The sequence below is a fragment of the Alosa alosa genome, chromosome 18 (assembly GCF_017589495.1).
Source record: "Alosa alosa isolate M-15738 ecotype Scorff River chromosome 18, AALO_Geno_1.1, whole genome shotgun sequence".
NCBI lineage: Eukaryota > Metazoa > Chordata > Actinopteri > Clupeiformes > Clupeidae > Alosa > Alosa alosa.
The window spans coordinates 19268226-19285309 of record NC_063206.1 but is presented as its reverse complement, the minus strand read 5'-3'; the positions used below and the strand labels follow the sequence as shown (position 1 = coordinate 19285309).

The window sequence follows — 17084 nt, the reverse complement described above, 5'->3', positions numbered from 1 at the left end:
GCTGCTCCCCACTCCACAATGCATTTTGCCCCCCATGGACGGAAGGAAGAGGAAGTTGGCCAAATCATTGGTTTGTGTGTCTTTTAATGTACATTGTTGTTTTGTGATTTTAATGTACACAACACTTACAGTAATGTTACCCACTTGGGCCACATACACCCACACCCCACTTTTGTGCCAGCAGTACTCCATGGGAGGCCAGCAGCGACATTCATCCAGTTCATCTTTTATGCCTATTTTTAGATTTCTATTTAGATTACAATAAAATAAATAAATAAATACAATCATTTTAACTTCATAAATAAAAAAGTGCTCATTCATTTTTGCCATTCTCAACATGCTTTGGTGAATCATTTAATCTCATAACAAAAGCCATGACAGTTCAAATCCCATTTAATCTATTACAGCCGGGTTCTGGAAGTGACTGGTTTGTAATCAGGCCCATATTACAGAGACCGCTCAGGTAAGCTGGCCTTGACCTGTAGAGAGACAGAGGGGAGAGAGAGAGTGTGTGTATGTGGGGAGTAGGTGTTTATGTTAGTTTTTCTCACCTATCGCGCTCCATATTTGTTACGTCTGGTTTAGTCAAGTTTGGGACAACTTCATCTCAGGCTGAAGATCAGGATGCTTTAGGAAGTCCTCATATTTTTTCCTTTTGTTTATATATATATATATATATATATATATATATATATATATATATATATATATATATATATATATATATATATATATATATATATATATATATATATATATATATATGTACATATTTACCAGGAAAAATATGGTAGCATCCTGGAGATATATATATATGTAAGAATGGCTGATAATATCATATATCTACCTATCCCAAAACTACACAAAAATAATAATGTCTGGTTAATTTTACTGCTGACTGTGGATGTCCATTTACATAGCAAGCACATTGGTTAAAGTTATGTTTGCAAGGTAATTTATTTGTTCAGATTTCTCAATGTAAATGTGCTTAATATAGACCTAGACTGTGTAGATGTGTGTGTGTCAGAGAGAGCTCACACATGCATTTTTGTGTGTGTGTTTTAATGTACATGTGTGACCCAGTGAAAAACACAGACTGATTTGAACATCACTTGTTGATAATGCTTTATCATTTTATGACACTTTGAGGCCAATGTACTAAAGACATAATAATAATGTATCCCAAAAACAATTTTACTGGACATTCTTTTGAATATTTGGCAAGTTTTTGAGAGGAAACAATGTATATTTGACATTTTTTGAATATTTGATTTATTCCATTGATACACACTGGAGAGATATTGGCCTGAGAGCGTAGTGCTTTCTGAACCAACCAGCACAATCACATCTGCGTCAGAAAAGCTGCCACTCCATCACTCATTAACCTGGAGAATAGGTGGGCCAGAGATCCACCCGCTCGTTACTCTTGGTCATGTTTTAAACTCCTTTCAAGTGTTGAGACCAGTTTTTTTCCCCCTCTGTGTGGTTCCAGAGTAGGAAATGCCAATTCAAACAGAGGTGTTGCCTCCAGGGGTCAGTGAGCTGCCTGTGAGGTTACAGCGTGGCATTGAACCTAATTCTGGACAACACTGGTTTTGTGCTGAGGGCTAACGACTGACTGTCAGGATCAGGATACCATTTCACAAGCAGCACATTTTTCTATGCAGTTGTTCATGACAATGCAAATATGGGTTGTTCATGAATCATGATCTAGGACACACACACACACAGACACAGACACACACACACACACACACACACACACACACACACACACACACATACACACACACGTCTGTTTTGGTAATCCCAGAATACTATCTTCTGTGGCCTAATACCCTATGTGTGTTATGTATCACCACACAAATAGTGTTGTTTGCCAACATGATCTCACAGACAATCTCTCTCAAATTTCACATTCAAATGTAACATAAGACTTCAGATCTGAAAAACAGAAGCAGAGGCATTTCACTCACTGCCGTGGTCTTGTTAAAATTCTCCTCTTTCTGTTGGATGCATATCAACTTCTTTGGTAACAGGATCCAGATGGCGAAAAGCTCCAATATATATGTGCCTCTCTTCCAAAATCAGTGTATGATCTCTGTTGTTATGAATAGTTTTTAACGCCCAATCACAGACTAGATGGAGGTACAGACATGTTTGGAAATGCCAAATACAAATCTGTGTGTACACTTTAGTTGGGACGTGATATGAAGTCATGTGTGTTTACATTAGTACATAACGGGTCCAATCTGTACTACTGGCCCATTGCTTAGTCATCATTTTGTATTCCAGTGAGAGTCAATGACGCCTGTAGTCAATTGCTCCCTAGTTATGAACACACCAAACACCAGTGTGATATGCCACGCATGGATAATGTTTGGTTTGGCCAGTTAATGCATGTGTAGGCTTGAGTGTGCACACGCATGTTTACATTTGTTTCCAGGCATTTGTGACGAATCAATGGATGCCTATGGACCATGGAGGTTTCTGAATTACAATATTTTTTTTTTAAGGCTTGCCATCGGAAAAACAAACAAATTATGCAACTGATTGAACAACACAAACATAATTTCTAATTTGTCGAGCCTGCCCATTTTACTCCCATCTGAAGGGGTAAGGGAGAAATGCTGAGAAAGGCTCCACCAATCAGGTCGGAATCAGCAGGCTCCACTCCCCCTTATATCTCACATCAGCTTTCCTCGAATTTCCTAAGACTCCTTTGAGATACAAAGAAGGGCACTCTCTCCACCACACACACACACACACACACACACACACACACACACACACACACACACACACACACACACACACACACACACAATCCTCGACAGTCTGTCTCCCATTCATCCCCGGTCTTCAAAAATTTCAATAACCCACTCTGAGCTCCCATAAGCTGCTATGGCACAGCCAATGTGGCCACTGATGCTATATTGTTTTGCGTCGGAGAGAAACATGAAACGAGTTGTGGGACGTTCCACGGGCCGGACCCCCATCTCCAGAAAGTGGATTTCTACAATACAACTCTGCGTGATGCATGCAAGACTTTGTGTGTGTATGTGTGTGTATGTGTGTGTGTGTGTGTGCGTGTGTGTGTGCGTGTTCATTTTGTGTAACTGTGTAGATCAACAGGTACATTAACTAAAAAAGTCACTATTGGAATGTCTGAGGTCAAACAACCCACCCTCTCTCTCGTTCTCTCTGTCTCTCTCTCTGTTTCTCTCTCTCACACCAACACCAACACATACAGAGAGAGAGATGCTGTCAACTAATCTTGGCAAGTGAAGATAGAGTGCGCAAAGTAGAGAGTAAAGGGTTAACATAGTTTTCCGGAAAGTTTTGAATGCCCTCCCCTCAAATACCCCACCCCTCCCACACCTCTGGAATGGTCTGCCCCATTTGTTCACATGACTTGCTTGTGTATTTGTGTGTGCATATGTGTGTGTGCATGAGTGAGTGTTTTCTCATTGCCATATATAGGAGCCTGTTTAGATAGATCCCTGCACTTCTGAGGAGTCATCAGTGTTCCAGCTGCAGAGCTACACAGCCCTCTCTCTCTCTCTGTCTCTGGTTGCTGCACTCTCTCTCTCTTTCTCTCTCTCTCCTTCTCTCCCTCTCTGTCTCTCCCCCTCTCTCTCTTTCACTTATTATCTCCTCCTCTGAGGGTTCCACTGAACAGGTTGAGGGAATATATAAAGAGCTCGGCTTTTCCTTTTTGGAATCACCACTTCATCGTCAAAGAAACAACAAGCAGGGGAAAAAAACAACAACAACATAAAAGGCTAACCCCAACTGTCTGCAAGCACAATGAGTAACTCCAAGGGTGGACAGATTGACATGATTGACGACGGGTCTTTCATGTTCACATCCGAGTCGGTGGGCGAAGGACATCCAGGTGAGTCCACACAGCACTTTGAGCATCTCTTGACCTGCTTACCCTGGCCTCTGTCTCTTTCTGTCCAGCTGAGTGGGGTCTTCCCTCCAAACAGCACAAAGTCTGGCAACATCAGACGTTTTAAAGCGCATGCTTGGTCCCAGATAGCAAGAGGCTGGCGGACCACTGTCAGCCCACTGGGGGCAGATCTAGGGGTCCGCTGGTGTTTTGGTTATCTGTTCTCTGGTGGTCCGCTGGCTGGTTGCAGACAAATGGCCCAATATTTTGCCACTATTGGTCTAAAATCTTTTTCATTTGTTCTGTTCTGCTATCTGGGGTATTATAGTGTTGTGCACACAACAATGGAGATAGAGTTGCTTCTGAAGTGTGTGGAGACATAGTAAGAAAGGTGTTTGGGAGTACTTTGATTCACTGTTTTAGAAGTTTTAGAGTGCAGCCACAGATATGACTTAAGTTGGTCACTGGTGAATGCAGTCACATGCCAGAAATGTCTCAAGTATGACCCACAGATTGCAGAGCTGGCAAAGCCTTGAGATGAGATGCATCAGATGGTATTGAGTCCCAAGCAGCTGCTGTGCAGATGTCCTCTGGTCTGACTTCACTCTAGGTTAGCAGGTTAGCAGGCTAGCGTGGTAGAACACAGTCAGTATGTCAGGGAACTGGTATTCCATTCACGGCTTTCCCTCCCTCCCTGGTATCTTTTGAGGTGTCATGCAGAACCCTAATCCACCCCCCGCTCTCTGAGACACAAGGGGCAGATGGCATGTAAGTTGGTGTGCAGTTACTCCAAGTGGGTAGGGTGTTTACAGGATGTTTTATTAGTGCTGCAAACCACTCCAAAACACGTGCACATTCCGGATCTTCCTGCATCACAAAACACAGTTGCTAGCACTCTTTTACTATGTAAAAAAATATTCATTACATTAACACAACTTCAAGTCAAAACACGTATAGAGCTATTTTTTGTATTTTGGTGTACTAAGACAATTTCTCTGTTGAAGAATCAATATTTCATACATGCATGCTGTTGCTATTCTGCTATGTGGTGTGGGAACCTGCCAGACCTCACCCTTCCTTATCAGCCTGTGTGTGCTTACGGTACAAGGACAGAGTCAGGAAAGGATTACAAAATGCAGAGCACTTCAAAATAGACAGCTACGTTAAGTAGTGACCTGTGGAAAATCCACACAGACACATGATTGTGTTGCAAAAAGGTGGCATAGGTTTGACAAATTGCTTGAATTGATTTTCGTCATGAAGTCTTAAAAGTGACCCAAAATAACTTTGCATAGATCATCAGTGTTGCTGTTTCTGATGCAACTTGTGCAGCCTGTTGCTTCAGCTGTCAGGTAACGCAGAGAGAGAGAAAGAGAGAGAGAGAGAGGGAGGGAGGGAGAGAGTGAGAGAGAGAAAGAGAGAGAACAATAGGGGAGAAGAGGCATAGTCTGACTTTGTTTCTCCACTATGCCCTAATATGCACACTGAAACATCACATATACCATGAAAGAAACTGAGCCCCAAGAGGGCTTTTAAAAGAGGCTTTTAAAAAAGCTTATGAGCTTCCAGAATTATTGCATGGTCACATGTTTATCTATTCTGTATGACATATATTTCAGTTGAAATATTACAATTTATGAGTTTATGAATGATGAATTTATGAATACATTTTTATTTACATTTATGGTTTATGTTTTATGAGTTTATGAATGTATGATATAAGGAATATTCTTTTGAGTGTATTATCTTTCAGACGTGTGCTCCAAGGGTGCTGTCCTAAAACACTCTTTCTCTTTTTCCTCAGACAAGATCTGTGATCAGATCAGTGATGCCGTCCTTGATGCTCACCTGAAGCAGGACCCAGATGCCAAGGTGGCCTGTGGTACGTTTGTAACGTGAACAAGGAGAGAGAGAGCATGAATGAAAGCTTCTATTCTGTGAGGGTATCAATCCGTAATACTGCCAAATAGTTACTGTCAAAATGTTTCTGAAACCTAAACCATTCTGCCCATGTGTGGTAATGGTATCCCCTGCTGTCGCTATAGAGACCGTGTGTAAGACTGGCATGGTGCTTCTTTGCGGTGAGATAACATCTCGTGCTAACGTCGACTACCAGAAGGTTGTGAGAGATGCCATCAAACAGATTGGTTATGACAACTCCGATAAAGGTAAGTCAAGGGTTGTTGAGCATTTTTTTACAACACGCGAACATTTTCTGGACTGATGTGGTGTTATCTCCTGTCTTCTCATCCCTCTCACCCCCTCTCCTCCCATGTCTAGGGTTTGACTACAAGACCTGCAATGTGTTGGTGGCTCTTGAGCAGCAGTCTCCTGATATCGCACAAGGTGTCCATATCGACCGGCTGGAAGAGGACATGGGGGCAGGCGACCAGGTAATATCCTCTACCTCTAGTGATGGATAGAGATGCAGATTTTTAATTGCCACAATATAAGATGAACGAAGGAAGATTTTGTGAGGTCTAAACTCTTGTCCTGCAGGGATTGATGTTCGGCTATGCCACAGATGAGACTGAGGAGTGCATGCCCCTGACCATCGTCCTCGCCCACAAACTCAACTCTAAGATGGCTGAGCTCAGACGTAATGGCACTATTCCCTGGCTTCGTCCCGACTCTAAGACCCAGGTGCTTTTTTTAACGCTCAAAATTCTCCCACAACACAACAGGCACTTTCACATCAACAATTGTCATGCTGTTTTTTTTTTCTCTTCAGTGAAATACTGATTTGCAGAACTCTGAGGGGAACTATATCCTCCTAATTTCTCTCTAACGACATTTCTCAAAGTTATCATTCAGAACATTCTAGACATTTTGTCACAAATACTTCTGTTCTGACTAATCATTCATTTTCATTACTCAATTAATAAAATACCTGAAATATTAAGGGTGGAACTACTGTAGAAATTAAGGGTAGTCTTTTGTTTACTGTAGGATCAGATTGCTCCACAGGTTTGTGTTTTCCTTGCCCTGGCTGGCTTAAACAAAGTTATGCATTGTGCAAGTGTGTAATCAGTGTAGGAGTACTGGGTGTTTCATATTCACCTTTCCCTGGATCTACCCATGGGAAACAACATTGTAGTATCCTACACAGTTCATTCTCTGCCCTGGTAAATACCAGGGATTCATTCTAAGTGTCCAGTCTGAAAGTTGAGACTGCTGAGCTATTTTAGAGTTTCTGGCATTCTCCAGATAGCAGGATGCCATGGGATAGGCAGAAATCCTCTCAGGTTCTCCTGCACACACATTCTATTTGGTATGTGGTGTGTCCCGAAGTAGGAACAAAAACAGCATGATGTCCATATTATATTTGCCACTTTGACATTAGGCATCTCATAATTCTCCTAACCTGGCCTGGGAATATCATAATGATCTGTGTGCGTAGGGTCCGCACGATTAATTGCAGCCTTTGCGATTAGCTAATTGCATGAGTTCAAACTGTGATTTTTATTAAAACAAATCGATTAATTGGGCAGCCCTACTCTCCAGTGTTTCCTCACTACCATTCCTCATTACCAAACTTCCCAGATTGTTAAGGGATATAGTCTTCCTAGATGTGTATAAAGGGGCATGATCAAATATCTGTAGGATCCCCTTCCTACCCCATAGCAGAATCTTTTAGGCCTGTAAAATATGCATTCTTTAGCAATTAAATATTTACCTATTTAATTTGACCTCAAACACTGCATTTTACAAATACATACTTTTTTACTGCAAAATGTACAGTGTAATACTGTTGAGCTATTGAGTGTAATAGAGATTTTGGCTTTACAGCTCTCCTTTTGGCTTTTGTAAAGTGTTGAGGTGTGAAGGGTAAGTGTTGAGTGCTGTTGATAAAATGATCTGTTCTCTCTATGTTTCTTCAGGTGACAGTCCACTACAAACAGGAAAAGGGAGCTGTCATCCCTCAACGCGTCCACACAGTGGTCATCTCTGTGCAGCACGACGACCACATCTCACTGGAGGACCAGAAGGCGATCCTGAAGGAGAAGGTCATCAAGGCTGTGGTGCCCGCCAAGTACCTGGACGATAAGACAATCTACCATCTGCAGCCCAGTGGTCGATTCGTGATCGGAGGTCCACAGGTGAGTTATTACCCTCTATCCTCTGCAGCTCGAGCATGAGATCTGTAGTTGATTATGTTGGCCGGTGATAGTTTGGCCTGGCCGACTGAGCAAAAATGAAAGACTTTAGGAGAAAAGCTGAAGCCAGGTCTGAAATCTCTTACAACAACATTAATAAAACATTGTGGTCAAAACGTGCCAGAAAACGTTTACGCTACATCAAAACGCGACTGCCTTGTATCAACTCAGCTTTGTCTACAGTTCTACTCTCATGCGGTGCGCTTGCTGGCTCCCACAGGGCGACGCCGGTGTGACTGGGAGGAAGATCATTGTGGACACATATGGTGGATGGGGTGCCCATGGCGGGGGAGCTTTCTCTGGGAAAGACTTCTCCAAGGTGGACCGCTCTGCTGCCTATGCCGCTCGATGGGTGGCCAAATCCTTGGTCAAAGCCAAACTATGCAAACGGGTGCTGGTGCAGGTGAATTGACGTTTTTAACCAATGCATTTATTAAAGTTTTAGTAAATTGCAGACATGCTAACACATATGAAATCCACATCTATTCATTACGTTGACAAATAGTGACAATGACAATAGAACCCTACAAGAGGGCTTTGCATTGTAATGTTACCACATATTTTTTAACAGATTTATCAAAATGCAAACCATAACTACTTTGATAGGTAGAATAGTTGCTTAAATTATTTATATTGTGTTGCTAAATCACAAACTACACTATTAATAAGCTCATCATTATCATCTCAGGTGTCCTACGCCATTGGAGTGGCCCATCCTCTCTCAATCTCTGTGTTCACTTATGGCTCCTCACAGAGGAGTGAGCAAGAGCTCCTCAAAATTGTCAACAAGAACTTTGACCTTCGGCCAGGTGTAATTGTCCGGTAGGTTTCATACAAAAAAACAAACAAAAACAAAACTGTTTTTGTTATTGATGACATCTTTGACTATGTATATGCTGGATGTGATACAGATCCATTTAGTATGTTTTCACAATATGTTATGAGTTTTGAACTTACTGACTTAACAACTCAAAGTGGATGCACTCATCCTTGGCTCATGTTCTTATGTGCTGTTGTGTTGACAGGGACTTGAATCTGAAGAGGCCGATCTACCAGAACACTGCCTGCTACGGCCATTTTGGCAGGAGCGAGTTCTCCTGGGAGGTTCCCAAACCCCTGAAGTTCTAGAGAGGCATTTCCTTGGCTAACACAAAACATGACTTGTCACAGAGGAAAAAGGACAATTGAGAGGACTTATTTTTTTTTTTTTCTTCTTGATGTCTCTCCCCATTTCTTTGACACTCAACACCCTTCCACCAGTCATAGAGGAGAGTGAGGAAAATGTTTTTATTTTATTTTCAAAATCATATTCAACAAAAGATATCTTACCATTTTGTTTTTGAAATACAGTTGCTCTCAAACATGTCCTTCTTCTGAGGATAGAAGGTTCCAACCAAATCACCAAACATGCCACACCTGCAATTGTGTGCATGAACAGTGTGTGCATGAACAGTATCTTAAATCAACACTGCAACTAAAACCTCAAACCATTAGCCACCTTTCTATGTCCCTGTCAACCAGATCCATTGATAGGTATATAAATAGGTAGATGGATTGTTTAATAGCCACATGACCAATGCCGATGGAATTTGTTTTTTTGCTAGGCTGTGTTGTAGTCATGTAGTCAAACTGCCTAAAGGCAGATCAGCAAAACAAAATTTCCTTCTACCACAATATTGTTTCAGGGGATAGGGAATAGGCTGTTTACAGCCTATTGATATGGTAGCACTGGCCATGGAATGATGCTTTATTTTTAGAAAGGTTTAGGACTCCAAAAGCTAGTGGGCTATGCTAATGCTTAACTCAAGCCATGTATGATAAAAAGTCAAGATGTAGTACTACTTAAATGTACTACAAACTGAAATAATAGAATGATGAGTGTATGATGAGTGTATGATAGGTGTAGCGGTGTGTAAACAGACATGATCTTGTTACAACATGCCATTGTGAGTTCAGGGAAAGGGTCAAGTAGCAATAGTCATAGTGAACCTTTAACCAATGCTGATAACTGACCTGACCGGCCCAGAAACAAACAAATCAATGCCTCAAAGGGTCAATTCAGGTCATTGTCTTTTCAAGGTCAGTGTTTTCTTTTTTTGAAGATTCGAGTAATTTTGTTGTCCTTCTCTTTTCTCAAACAGTCTACTGTGAAACAAGCATTTCCCACACGCACAAAACACATTGAGACACTGAGTCAGATTGTTCCACTGATTATTATCAGTTAGTACTCATAATAATAATAAAAAAATAATAATAATAATAATAATAATAATAATAATAATAGCAACAACAATATACATCTATAGCTTTTACACCTCTCAGATTGACCAAGGAGCACCATGATCCAGTTGTGCCATTCCTGCTCACAACAAAGTGTAAATAATTTGCTGCAGCCTGTGCAAATAACTTAAAAAGCTTCTCATTGCAATATCCTCACGGATTTCTAGTTATGACTGAAGCAATAACTTGTCATATAAGCCTCGCTTCTTGCAAATCATAAAGTTTAAAATAAGCATGGTTTTTGTGAATGATCAGTGGCTTTACTGTTCAAAGCATGGCGCTTTTTTGAACATCTGTTTTTGTTTTACAAGAATTAAAGGTGCAGTCCTCGATTCAGTTTCACCAAAGGTTGATACTTGAGCTCAACAGCCAATTAAATTAGACCCCTCCCTTCCATGCTCGTAAAGCACCGTGTTGATTAGATTTTTTTATGGATCAGTCTGAGCCACTATGCTTTTTTCCTATCTACAGAGCCAGGTCTTTTTTGAGCACAAAGTCAATTTAATGAATTTGACAAAAAATGTATCACGGGACTAGAATCGCTAACTGTGCCTTGAAGTGTTTTTGAATGTTTCCTAATCCATGTACTAGAGAGCATACTTTCTCTGTTCCGTCTGAATCAACATATAATATGTTAATTATGGTCTTAAATGTAATCGTAACCTTTTTTTGGTGTTACGAAGGCAACATTATATCCACCCTATTCATTCTCTCAACATAAAAATATGCAAGATTGCTAGTTTACATGTACAGACAGTGTTCTGGTTACATGGAAAAGGAATATGTTGGAATGCAATATATTCTCAAAATATATATTTGATACATATTGATATCTAATATTTTCTGCAGTGATCATTATTGCACTGTGGTCCACAGCCCAGCAATCACCTCAAAGTGTGTGTAGGCGTATGTGTTTGTGTATGTGGGTGAGTACATGTGTGTGTGTGTGTATCATCAGGAACCTCTCTTGACATGATGACAGAGCCATGAACAACACTTGGGATGTCATGATTGAATTACTTTTGTTTTAGCTTTCTGCTGTGGTGCAGTCGCAAGTCTTTCTCTGTCTTATCACTGTCCTCATTGTTTGAGAATGCACTCTCAGTCTTAACGATTCATAAAGTAGCTTTACTATGTAAATAATTTTGAACCAATTACAATTTTAAAAACAACCCGGAAAGTTTCATTTCATCTGTAACATCTACTCCTTTGTCTCTCATTTCTTTACAACATTAAATTGATTCTTTACACATATAATATCTTGCCTTAACCCAATACAACATATTTGGGTTTCAATTACACCTTGATAAAAACCTAAAAATAAATAACACACTATGCATGAGTCATAGACATATTGAAGCATAGTGCATCTCAAAAGTATAAGGATAAGATTAAAAATAGGACAAATAAATGATAACTAATAGGACAAATAAATGATAACTAATAGTCAAGCTAAAGCTGAAAGGCCTGAGTACAAAGAAAGAAACACCGGTGGTGCGAATGCGAGCAACAATTTTATTATCTGAACAAAATTAAGGCAAATATACAAACAGTAAACTGAAAACCAGACTCCTAGCTCTGTACTCCTGGGTCTCTCTTTGGTTTGACAATAACAACAACTAAAGGCACTTGATGGTCATCCATTACCATATGTTGACTTAGGCTGGTGCAGGTCGGGGGGACAGAGTGTTCCGCTGATAGACTTTCGACCCTCCGTGATCATAATCCAAACGTCAGATACAAGGTACAATTATATTTGAAACCATTTAACCAAGATGGAATGGAGAGAGAGAGAGAGAGAGAGGGTGGAGTTAGTGATTTCTGGGAGGTGAACTCGGTTGAACTGGATTGAGTTTTTACTGTGTGAAATGCCTTTGCTTTGACAGTCCAACTGCACACAGTGGCATCGCACGACCAAAGGTCATTGGAGATGTTATGAGTGGACGCTGTCACTGATTAGAAAATACAGTGTCAATCAATTGCTTTCTGCAAAGGAATGCGAAGAGCAGCTAGGGACTTAGGCAACAACACTGGTCAGTCAGCCGGTAAACACAGACAATAATACTTACTATCCGAACAAACAAAAAACAGACACCACAGAAAAAAACAAGAAGAGATATTTCTGAACTACGAGACAGAGAGAATACGACAGGATCTCTTTGGTGAACAAACACCAGCATCCTTAATTTTACAGAAGCCCTGTTGGATTAATAACTGGCACGTATCAAGAGCTACATTCCAAATATCCATTCAACCCAATATCTCTCACTGTTTTTACAGCACCAAAAGGCCACCACACAGAAGCTGTTCAATAGGCATCCAATTTCCACCAGTCAATCACACCTATATTCCATTACAATACAAAAAATATATATATATATATATTATATATATTATTTTGAAATGTCGTATATGAAGTCTTTCAACGGATTAATGGAAAGCTGGTGATGTCATTTCCTGAGAATAGAAATAGTAACTGGCCAGCATTGGATAAACAAACGTGAGTAACGACACTGAGACGAGATACAGAGAGTAGAGGCAGACAGACAGACAGATGTGTATGGCAGGGCTCTCCTCGCTGCCGCATGATTCTAACACAGAGCCAACGCAGATCCGGGCCCCGCGAGCGAGTTAGTCGCCGAGTCTGATGGCTAATGGTGCCCACTGGGGAGACATTGTCACAGGGACACAAAGGTCCCGTCGATTCACTGCGGCCAGAATTGATCGTCTTTTGTCTGCGCTGGAGCCATGGGGGTCAGAATGACATATTCCTTCTTCTCTTTTCTATCTTCTGTGAGGTTATAGAAAGAGGTCGCATTTGAAGAGGTCACTTTATAAAAGAGATATCATGGCAATACTGCAAGAGGGATATGTCACATCCTGATTTGTCTCACCTAAGGGGCAGGGACTGGGTGGGTAAGGGTTGAGGGAAAAGGTGCAGCCTGCTGCACTGTTTTTTCTTTTTCTTTTTAATCAAATAACTCTGTGAACACGCAACAGTTGAAGGTCCTTGCATAAATAAAACTGGCCACAAGGGGGCGAACACTCCCCTTTTTTTCTGTATATATTAAAAAAAACATCCACTGCCTCTATTTTCTGGAACTCTAGTTGGTAGGATTAAACACTCACACTCACTCAGAGGCGTAGTGATTGGGGGACAAAACCATCTTAACACTCACTCCAAATGGCAAAGTTTGAACAGCATGGTTCTGTTGGCAAAGGGAACTGATATTGCTTTTTTGTTATAGCTGCAGAGGACACACAACAGACAGATCATGGACTGGGGACAACATCTCAGGAGATACTTAATGGCCTCAGCCTGGTGCTACAAGGCACTGATACTCATTTGCACAGACGTATGGATGGGCACTCTGCACCCTGAAGAGAGGGCAGCTGTATTTATGGCACACAGATTCTCTCTCAGTCCTCCCTTTGAATTCTCTACCTCACGCTCAGCGTTGTCTCTGCTGAAGAGGAAGAGGCAAACAGGAGGGTCAGTGTGAGAAACGTGTGTGTGTGTGTGGGGGGGGATGGACGCTAGTTTCGAACACAGAGGGCAGTGGGCACAGTCTCGCTGAGGGCGCCTCCTACCTTTAAACAACCAAACTGATCATGATCGCCCGTGAGGTGGTTTAACGAGCTCGGCTTCTGTTCATCTGCAGTCCGCCTGATCTTGCCTTGCGTGATGTGGACTAGACATACTCATCTCTTTCAGCTTGTACGCAGCTGTAGCAAATATAAAACGCTTTAGTGTCACTAAAGCAAAACGACAGTCAAGTCAACACGTATAGCTGTCCCCCTCAATGTCCTCCCAGGTGAGTGAGCAGTGGTTTTGGTCCGGAATGCTAAGGCACAATGGCAGTACAATATCCTCTCGTTTGGAGAGGTGATCAGAGGAGCATCCAAAGTGTATGTTAAGGACGCTGACCACGGGCCGCAGGGGTCCGTCGGACAGAGCAGGGTCTCATGGAGTATAAAAGGCAAACTAAAAGAAGTAAAAGTCTTTCTCAGGTAATGGCACTGTGGGTTGGAGGCGTCAGACTGACAGTGTTTGCACAAGAGGGGCTCGTGAAGTTGGTTTTCTATTTTCAAGCATGTGTGTATGTGTGTTAGTGTGTGTATGTATCTCCACAATAGTACATTGTATATAATATGTGTGTGTGTGTGTGTGTGTTGTGTGTGTGTGGGTGCATATGTTGAAAAGAGAAGCAGACTACAGAGGCCTTTGGTTGGTTTTGGCTTTGTGTGTGTGTGTGTGTGTGTGTGTGTGTGTGTGTGTGTGTGTACATGTGTGCATAATGTATGAATTTCCCTTCCAACTGCAGAGCCTTCCAGCAGCCTGCAGACATTTGACAGGTCTGACGCCTCTGACGGTGATGTCCAGCCCCTGGAGCTTGGGGCTGTCCTGCGCCTGGGTCTCCACACCTCCACAGGGACAGAGGGCAGACAACAAACAAACGAAAAGCGAAAGGAATCGGAGTCTTTGGTCTCTCAGTCATGTGCAAAGTTCTGGAGAGTTCTTTGGCAAGAGATTCCGACATGACTCAGGGATGAGGTGGGCAGTGAGAGGTATGGCCAGTGTTCTGCGGCCACCGCTGCTGCCACTCTGGTCCTCCTTCTCTTCCCCGAGGAAATGACGCCTCTCCTAGCCTCACTGTGATTGGTCGAGGGGGGCCAGCCCGGTGGCCTCGGTCTCTGCGGCTACAGCACGGACAAGCTCTCTGGTTGGTGGGCGTTGGTGTGGCCGCCCAGCGGCTCCATCTTGTGCTCGCGTCCCCCAGGCCCTAGTGCCCCGCCCCGCGCCAGGACCATCATAGTGGTGCTGGACATGCCACCGAACTCAAAGGCGAACGTGCCGTAGAAGAGCATGATGATGACACAGAAGACCCACTCAAAGATGGCCGAGGCGTGCTGGAGCACAAAGCTCTCTTGAACGAAGAACACGCCACCTAGAGGACGGGGGAGTTAAGGACTACAACTATGGAAAGCAGGTGTTGATATAGAGAAATTCACAAAAATATATTGATTTATCTTATAAAAGTCATTGATGTAGTCCTATATTAAACCTTTCAGACTGTGCAACATTGTAGGGCATTTCATGATAAAAACAATGTAATGCACTCTGAGGGCCAGATGTACTAACGCTTTTGCGCCAACTTCAGGCGTATTTGTTTCGCAATGTGCGTGTAAAATCATTGCGAGGTATGTACAAACAGGCCGCAATGATGTAAAAGCGCAAACTGCCTGTCGTGGGAGCTGAAAGTGGCAGATTGCGTTTGTCATGTCATGCATATGCATTCATGGGAGGATCCAGGGGAAAGTGGGAGTTCAGCGTAAAGAGATGGGAGGGGAAGAGTAAATAGCGCCTAGTTATGTATTCCGCGGTATGTACAAAGAATCCTCCTGAAATCGCCTATTCTATTCTCTAAATACTTCCGCCTTGTAAAAGCAGGTGTTAATCCAAATTGCAGTTCAATGCGTCAATAAGAGAACCTTTCAAAGACAACAGAATCGCTATTTAGAGCACCAGTTTTTGTGGTGAAAGTATTTGTACTACCAAAAGCAACCTTAACTTTCGTTGGCCTTTTGAATGTCTTACTTTCACTTTCACGTCATTCACTTAAACTTTCCTACTTGCTAGATTTGACCAATCTTCCATAGCCTACCTATGTGCACAAGTAGTTTGAGTAGAACTACTGATCTTCATTATCTCCCTGCTTGTTTACATCTTATCATGTATGGTATTATTTCATGATCGCTAAACGTTTGATTCTTTTTTAATGTTGTCATCAGTTAACTTCAATTCAACTGCTATGTAGGCGCTGTCATTCAGTTGTGGACGTTCGTAAATTGCGTTTATGGGTGGAGAAAGGCAGAGAAAGGCGCAGTTTACACTAAGGATTGAACGATTGATAAATACGACGGAAACTTGGGTCTGACAGCGTTCGCAATCTGCAGTGTGTCCATGACGCTGATACCGCTATGTTCGCAAATGTACATACATCTGGCTCTCAGTACTTTGACATCTAAAACGATTATACAGTAATATACAGTACACTAATATACAGTACAACTGGAGGTAATATTTTCATGTAACTTTAGAAACTTAAAAATGTGAACAGTGAAAATATACTGTAGATATGAATCTCAAAGTGCATAGTACAGTATCAGTACCTATATTTTGTAAATTATCTGTATTTTTAAATTCCTTTTTTGAAGCGACCTTGGGTGTCTTGACAGGCGCTTTTTAAATAAAATGTATTATTATTATTACTATTATTATTATTATTATCCTGTCCCTTCCACTTCCCTCTGCTGTCTATTGTTGTTATAATTGTTGTTGATGGGTATTTGGCTGCCAAGGCCACCTGATGTCCAAACAGACCCTATCCTCTACATGCGTGCTCATGGGGTTCATTCTGCTGTAAAGCGTGAGACCAGGGTGACATGAAGGATACTGAGCACGAGTGCGATTAAGGCCATCAGGCTCATGGCCAGGCGCAGGTGTCCCACGGCGTACTCGGCCTGCGTCTTGGCCAGTCGGTAGGTGAGGGCCGACTGCAGGCACACGAACAGCATGCTGGTGGGGAAGGCCACTCCCGCGCCCACGTAGTGCAGGACCTTAGCGTTGTCCACCTGCGAGGAGACACACAGGAGAGGACAGGAGAGGAGACAGGCTCAGGTTAGCCAAAACAAACAGTCCTCCAGTTACAACCACAGAAATATTAATGGGGGAGATTTAAAGGAGTTCA

General features: G+C 42.1%; 2 protein-coding genes across 3 annotated transcripts in view; one reads left to right on the top strand and one right to left on the bottom strand.

Moving 5' to 3' along the window:
- Positions 1-3466: 3466 nt before the first annotated feature.
- Positions 3467-11504, top strand: mat1a (methionine adenosyltransferase I, alpha). 2 transcript variants are annotated; one of them, XM_048269552.1, is made up of 9 exons: positions 3469-3898; positions 5700-5777; positions 5941-6063; positions 6176-6288; positions 6395-6538; positions 7777-7995; positions 8273-8455; positions 8741-8874; positions 9078-11504. In XM_048269552.1, exons 1-9 carry the CDS (start codon positions 3811-3813, stop codon positions 9178-9180), a joined length of 1185 nt encoding a protein of 394 aa, XP_048125509.1. In that variant the 5' UTR covers positions 3469-3810; the 3' UTR covers positions 9181-11504. The 2 variants fall into 2 exon arrangements, with proteins under 2 accessions (XP_048125510.1, XP_048125509.1); XM_048269553.1 differs by lacking the exon at positions 9078-11504 and having other exon boundaries at positions 3467-3898; positions 8741-8878.
- Positions 11505-11827: 323 nt separating this feature from the next.
- The window catches only part of zgc:154058 (Transmembrane protein 150A-like), a 35132-nt gene continuing 29875 nt past the window's right edge, over positions 11828-17084 (bottom strand). The window contains exons 7-8 of the mRNA XM_048269560.1: positions 16791-16968; positions 11828-15281 (exon numbers count right to left, since the gene is read on the bottom strand). Coding sequence (XP_048125517.1) covers positions 15034-15281; positions 16791-16968 — 426 coding nt within the window. The 3' untranslated portion in view covers positions 11828-15033. The remainder of the gene's footprint in view (positions 15282-16790; positions 16969-17084) is intronic.

What these genes read in the sequence shown, in the direction of transcription:
- mat1a (XM_048269552.1), top strand. Translation starts at nt 3,811, where the DNA reads ATGAGTAACTCCAAGGGTGGACAGATTGACATGATTGACGACGGGTCT. An exon ending in GTCCCGACTCTAAGACCCAG is followed by an intron (nt 6,539 to 7,776) that starts GTGCTTTTTTTA and finishes ATGTTTCTTCAG; the next exon opens with GTGACAGTCCACTACAAACA. An exon ending in CGGCCAGGTGTAATTGTCCG is followed by an intron (nt 8,875 to 9,077) that starts GTAGGTTTCATA and finishes TTGTGTTGACAG; the next exon opens with GGACTTGAATCTGAAGAGGC.